At 57.8% G+C, this 5,973-nt stretch overlaps 1 protein-coding gene across 1 annotated transcript; it reads right to left on the bottom strand.

The window, feature by feature from the left end:
* Positions 1–1,699: 1,699 nt before the first annotated feature.
* Positions 1,700–3,861, bottom strand: MSX1 (msh homeobox 1). Its single transcript, XM_065736143.1, has 2 exons — positions 3,426–3,861; positions 1,700–2,223 (listed from the first exon to the last, which is right to left on the bottom strand). Exons 1-2 carry the CDS (start codon positions 3,859–3,861, stop codon positions 1,793–1,795), a joined length of 867 nt encoding a protein of 288 aa, XP_065592215.1. The 3' UTR covers positions 1,700–1,792.
* Positions 3,862–5,973: the final 2,112 nt, after the last annotated feature.

Raw genomic sequence — 5,973 nt, 5'->3', positions numbered from 1 at the left:
AAGGGAGCGATTGGAAAAAAAAAAAAAAAAAAAAGTAAAAAAGAAAAAAAAAGACAAGAAAAAAAAAGAAAAAAAAAACCCTACACCGAAAAAAAGAAAAAATACAAAAACACCTCACCCACTCACCCCAGCCCGGCGAAAGAGCGAGATGAGAAGAGGGGGATTAGAGCTGCGAGCTTTGCAGAAAGTGGTTGGGTTCAGGTATGTTGTTTCGCTGAGTTATTGAAAGCATCATTGATATTTAGGGGATGATAAAAGTCCCGCCTCGCCCCCAGCTACAGTCTCTCTGGAGCCGCGGTGCCTGCAGAAGATTGCCCAGCCTCATTACAGCAATTATTTTCCTTCTAACTTTGCCTCAATCTCAATGTTTTAAATTGCTGCAAATGAAAGCAACGAGGGAAAAAAAATAAAAGGAAAGAAAAAAAAAAGAATGAAAAGGGAAAGAGGAAAAAAAAAGGGTCCCAGTTTCTCTGCGCTCATTCTCGGAAAGCAAAGAAAAAAAACACTAACAAAAAAATAATGTATTAAAAAAGAAAATCAACGCTCCCACACTCTAACGATCCGCAAAACCAAAGTGGGTCTGGGGGCAGTGAGGGGTCCCGGGGGTCTCACTCGGCGCGGGGATGCGGCGGCGGCGGTGCTGACGGGCGCGGGCAGCTCGGCACACGCAGCCCAGCAGAGCCCGCTGCCTCGGCCGTGCCCGGAGCTTTGTGCCCGGCCGCACTGACCGCTCCCAGCGGGGCCGGCCGCTGCGGGCTGCCCGGATCCGCGGTGCTGGGCAGGGGACGGCGCCGAGCAGTCCCGGCCCGCGGTCCCCAGGCAGGGCCTTCCGGGGGCTGCGTCTTCCCGAGCAACCTCTCATCTCCGTACTCGGACAGCTCCGTCCCGGCTACCTTCATCCCCAGCCCCGGCGTTGTCTCTGGTCATTAAATTTTCCCCCTTCTCCCGCACCACCTCGACTCTGATAACCCCCCTCTCCTTTCCAGCGCCCCACAGCGCTCTCCCTTCCTCTGAGCTCGGGATGCAGAACGGAGCTTAGCGGGAAGCCCTCAGCCTTCTTGCAGGCTCATCCAGGAGGAGCAGGTCAACCCATCCCCACTGCCGTCGGGGCGGCAGCCCGGCCACGACCCAGAAACGGGAAAAAAGGAATTATTTCCTCCCGATTCGTTCAAGGGAAGCACGGCTGAGCCATGCAGACGCCTGGGGCAGTCAGTACAGTGTCAACGGCCCCGGAGCTGGTGATGCCACTCTGAAGAGGGGAAAGAACCTCAGGCAGCCGCAGGGTGCACAGCCACAGCCCCAGGTATGCACTGCTCTCAGGGAGGAAGAAAAGCCTCCAGCAGGGCCAGTCTGCTCTCCTGTCCCCCACACAAACTCGGTCTGATGTAATGCCAGCAGAGTAAGGAGCAAAGAAAGTGCATGAAGCAAACAGTAGCTTAAAATTAATTTATTTAACAAATATAGCTATAATATAAATGATAATAAAATTTCAAATATACAGTATATTACATAGTACACAGAGCCCCTTCCACAGGAGCTGGCAGGGGAACGGCCAAAGGTAACAGCTGCTCCACAGGGACAGGAGAGGTGGCTCTGCCTCCTGCCCTCACCTTGCAGAAATGCCCTTCTGGGCCACCTTTGTGCCCTTGCTCTGTCACAGTTCCTTCCCCAGGTGCCAGCGGGGCCACACCATGGGTTCCTTCCTGCCAGGCACAGAACAGCTCCCAGGGCCGTGAGTCTGAACGAGGGGAGTGGAGAAGTCTCTGCCAGGGGCTGCATGGGCAGCTCGGCCCTATGTAAGGTGGTACATACTATATCCCACATGCGCAGTGTACAGTCCCACAGGGGCCACAGGCAGCCCTGCCCTCTGGAATGGGCTGGAGGCTCCGTACAGGGATGCACCGGCCACAGCCGGGCTGCCCAGAGGGAAGGAGATGCCGAATGCAGCAGGCGGGAGCATGGGCTTGGCTGCCATCTTCAGCTTCTCCAGCTCGGCCTCCTGCAGCCGCTTGGCCTTGGCACGGCGGTTCTGGAACCAGATCTTCACCTGCGTCTCAGTGAGGCTGAGTGAGCTGGAAAACTCAGCGCGCTCAGCGATGGACAGGTACTGCTTCTGGCGGAATTTCCTCTCCAGGGCCAGCAGCTGGGCTGTAGTGAAGGGTGTGCGGGGCTTCCTGTTGGTCTTGTGCTTGCGCAGGGTGCAGGCGGGGGGGCTCAGCCGCCCTGAACCACAGCAGCGGGGAGAGGGAAGGAGAGACACGTAGGTTAACAGCAGCCCGGTATGCCCTGAGAGCCGTCAGGGGAATATCGTGTCCCCATCCCTCTCAAAGTGAAGCCCCAAAAACTCCACCGTTTGGATCGGCCAGGCTTCCCTGCCCGGGCAGGCTTAAAACTCATGAAGAACACGGGTTTTTCCCCCAAGTTTCATAGTTTATAAGACTCCCAACAAAAGGCCCTTGCAGCTATTTGAGCTCCATGGGAATATCTCCACAGCAAACTCCCACCCATCCCATGCTGCCCCTGTCTGGAGAGGGTACAAAGGTATCAGGCCCTGCACAGAGACTCGCAGCATCCCTTCTCCTGGAAGAAGGATAGGCCCAAAGGGCTGGGCTGGCTCTTGAGGCTCACAGCCTCTTCATTAGGCCCCTGGGTACATGATTAAACACGTAATTAATGAGGGACTGTGAATTCACACTCAGCCTCTCTATCAGCACTCCATTTCCCTCCTCGTATTTAACATTATTAAGGGATCTCCTCACTCTGCCCTGGGTTTACTTAGGAGAAAAAAAAGCTCACTTAGCTATTCAAACAAATCCACCGCAGCACACTCCCCAGAAACGGTTCTGGGAAATGTTCCTCTCTCCAAAGGGTGAAGCAAAGAGGTGAACGCCCCAAATGCAGCCCCAGCGCTGCTCACCCCGCTCCGGGGACACAACAGTCCTCCGCGACCCCACTCCCAGCGCTGGGGTTAGTTCGCATCTCTCCGTATTAAGGCAGCAAAACGACGGGAACCGCCGCTCTTCGGACCGTCGGAATAAAGCACTTCGGGCAGAGGCCCGGAAGGCTGCAGCCCGCACAAACGGAGAAGCGCTGACGGTACCGCATCTCTGCGGTTTATTAAAATAGTTAGGGCTACTTTCAGAAAAGTAAAATAAAAATATCCAAGACACTGCAGAGGGCAGGTCCCGCTCGCAGACTCAACTCAGAGTTAACTATGACGGCAGAGCTGATTTTTTCCTTTTTCCCCTCCCCGGTTAACATTTGGCCCAGCAGTCGCCCTGACGCGGTTTCTCTCTTCTCCCCCGTGGCCGCCGCCCTCGGGCTGCATCCGCAGCGTTTCGGTCGTTTGAAAACCCCCCCCCCGGCCCCTCAGCGCTGTCCGACCCCGGGCTCCGCTTCTCCCCCCACTCCCGCCTTTACTTACTGGGCGGGGGGCGGCGAGAAGCGGGGGCTCTGCATCCAGGGGCTCCGCTCCGGCTTCTCAGGACTCTCGGCCTTGAGCAGCGCATCCTCGGGCAGCTTGCCCAGCGCCGCGACGGACGGGAAGTGGCCGCCGAGAGGCAGCGGCGACGTCGGTGCCTCCGCCGTCAGAGCGCCGAGGTTGGCTCTAGCGGAGCCCGGCGGGGGCCCGGAACCCTCGGGGCCGTCTCTGCCGCCCGGCGGCTTCCTGCGGTCAGCCATGAGCGCTTCCACGCTGAACGGCAGCGGGGAAGGGGACACCTTGGGTTTGTCGCTCTCTTCCTCGCCGCCCATCGCCGCCGCGACGGGGAGGCCGCCGCCGGGCTTGCTGAAGGCGGAGGCGGGCGGCTCGTCGCTGCGGACGCCGGTGGGCGCGGTGGTCATGTCTGCAGCCGGGGCCATGCAGGGCCGCCCCGCCGTCGCCCTGCTCCGCGAGAGCGGCGGCCGCGGCTCATGGGGACGCGGCGGGGGCGCGGGAGCCGTCAGCGCGGTCCGGCCCCGCGGCGGGCGGCGACGGTTGATAAAGCGGCGCGGGAGGCGGCGCCACCCAATCAGAGCGCAGGAGGGCGGGGCCGGCGCTGCCCATTGGCTGAGGAGCGACGGCGGCCCGACGGCGGCCCCGGGAGAGGAAAGGGGAGCGGCGCGGCCGTCGGGGCAGCGTGGGGATTGAAGGCTGCGTTCCGCTCGGAGGGGAGTGCCCGGGCGGCGGGGCTGGGGACACGACAGCGGGTGGGGCTCAGGCATCGCGAGTATGTTTGTTAACGTCGGGGAAACGGCGGTGGAGGAGTGGAGCGGAGAGGAGCTGAGCTGAGCGGCCTGAATATGGGGCTGGGTTGGGCATAGGGGCTCTGAGGGAGGAGGGGGAAGAAGAGAAGAGAAGAGAAGAGAAGAGAAGAGAAGAGAAGAGAAGAGAAGAGAAGAGAAGAGAAGAGAAGAGAAGAGAAGAGAAGAGAAGAGAAGAGAAGAGAAGAGAAGAGAAGAGAAGAGAAGAGAAGAGAAGAGAAGAGAAGAGAAGAGAAGAGAGGAGTTATTTTGGGGGTTTGGGTTTCTTTTGGGGTGAACGCTGGCCCCGAGGTGTGTTTGCTCCCTGTCCCATGATTTAGCTGCGTGCGTGACGTGGGATGATTAAGTGCTCGCTCGCCTAAAAAGGAGCATACAAGCCCCCGCCCCATGAAATCCCTGCTATTCGGTTTTCTAAATGCGTGTTACGAGCCCTTGCCCCAGCGCCCAGAACGGATGTGCGGTGCCGGGGCCGCTCTCACACCGCGATTGGCAGCTCGCTGCGAAAAGTTTATTGATAGCTGCGGGACTCCGCCAAACACAGGAGGCTCCGCACTCTTTAGGGGTAATTATCCAAAAGGAAGGTCCGGAGAAATCCCTTTTAGTTGAGCTCAATAAAGATGGGAGATCAGAGGCAGATAAATTATGAAGTGAATTGATAGAACGGAGGTTTCGTGAGCTGATAAGCAACAGGATCTGGTTGGAATGAATTGTCCCTCGCGCAGCTCCGCACACCGCGCGCGGACGGACTGTCTGTATGCTGTCTATGCTATGAATACATTGGGTGCTGCCCTGCATCCCTTCTCCCGACTCACGCGGCTCCGGGTGCCGCCTCCTGGAGCATCGCACCCCGCGGGGCCGGGGCCGGTGTCCCGCTGCCCGCAGCCCCCTCCGGGCCGGGGCGGGGCTGGGCGTGGGGGAAGGGGGGGGTGGCTCGGAGGAGCGGCTGCATCGCTAATTGCGAGAATAAACAATCTGTCACGATTAGTCAGAGCCTCTAATAGGCAGACAAGCGATGTTATTTTTAGGCGCCAGCAGCGGCCGGATCAAAGGCGCGGCCCGGAGGGGACCATTGAGGACGTTAACCCGCATCGGGGGAGCGAGGCGCCTCGGCCCTGGGACACCGGCACGCCGGGGCCGACAGAAGGGTTTGGCGCTCCCATCGCAAGGAGATGCCCCCCAACCCCGAATTAAGAACCCAAATAGCGGTGCGTTGTGTCCCGCGTTGTCCCCTCGATCCTACAGGTAGGATCATGGCTTTTTTGTTTTGTTTTGTTTGTTGTTATCCTCATCCCAAACGCAACCGTGCGAAAGAAAAAAAGAGGAAAAAAAAAGTGATGTGTTTACCAACCCCCCTCCCCTTCCCCAGGGTTGCATTCGATCTATTTTTTTTTTTAATGGAAATATTAAAGGAAAAATAGGACTGCTGTTATTCTTTTTGGCTTTTTTTTTTCCTATGTCTTTTGCAGGATGTTGGTATGTCTCTGAGGTTTGAGGAGCTCAGCCCGCGTCCCATAGTGAGAGCGGGATCCGCGCTCATTGCTAACGAGATAATCAGCTCTGCGTCTCCCCACCCCAGCACCGAGAGCTTCGTGCTTATGTTTCAATCACACTTGGTGGTGTTTTAGTGCCTGCATCGTAGCGAGCGCTCGGCTCTAACTCACACTGCTGGGCAAACAGACGGGCAGACAGCGAACTTTCCCTCGTTTCTTGTTCCTTCTTTCCTTTCTGAAC

This window comes from Cyrtonyx montezumae, unplaced genomic scaffold (genome assembly GCF_038088225.1).
Source record: "Cyrtonyx montezumae isolate F1298 unplaced genomic scaffold, pur_monq_1.0 scaffold_2, whole genome shotgun sequence".
NCBI lineage: Eukaryota > Metazoa > Chordata > Aves > Galliformes > Odontophoridae > Cyrtonyx > Cyrtonyx montezumae.
The sequence above is the reverse complement of the archived record's forward strand: the minus strand, read 5'-3'. Positions and strand labels throughout refer to the sequence as shown.

What these genes read in the sequence shown, in the direction of transcription:
- MSX1 (XM_065736143.1), bottom strand. Translation starts at nt 3,861, where the DNA reads ATGGCCCCGGCTGCAGACATGACCACCGCGCCCACCGGCGTCCGCAGC. An exon ending in CTTCTCGCCGCCCCCCGCCC is followed by an intron (nt 2,224 to 3,425) that starts AGTAAGTAAAGG and finishes GCTGTGGTTCAG; the next exon opens with GGCGGCTGAGCCCCCCCGCC.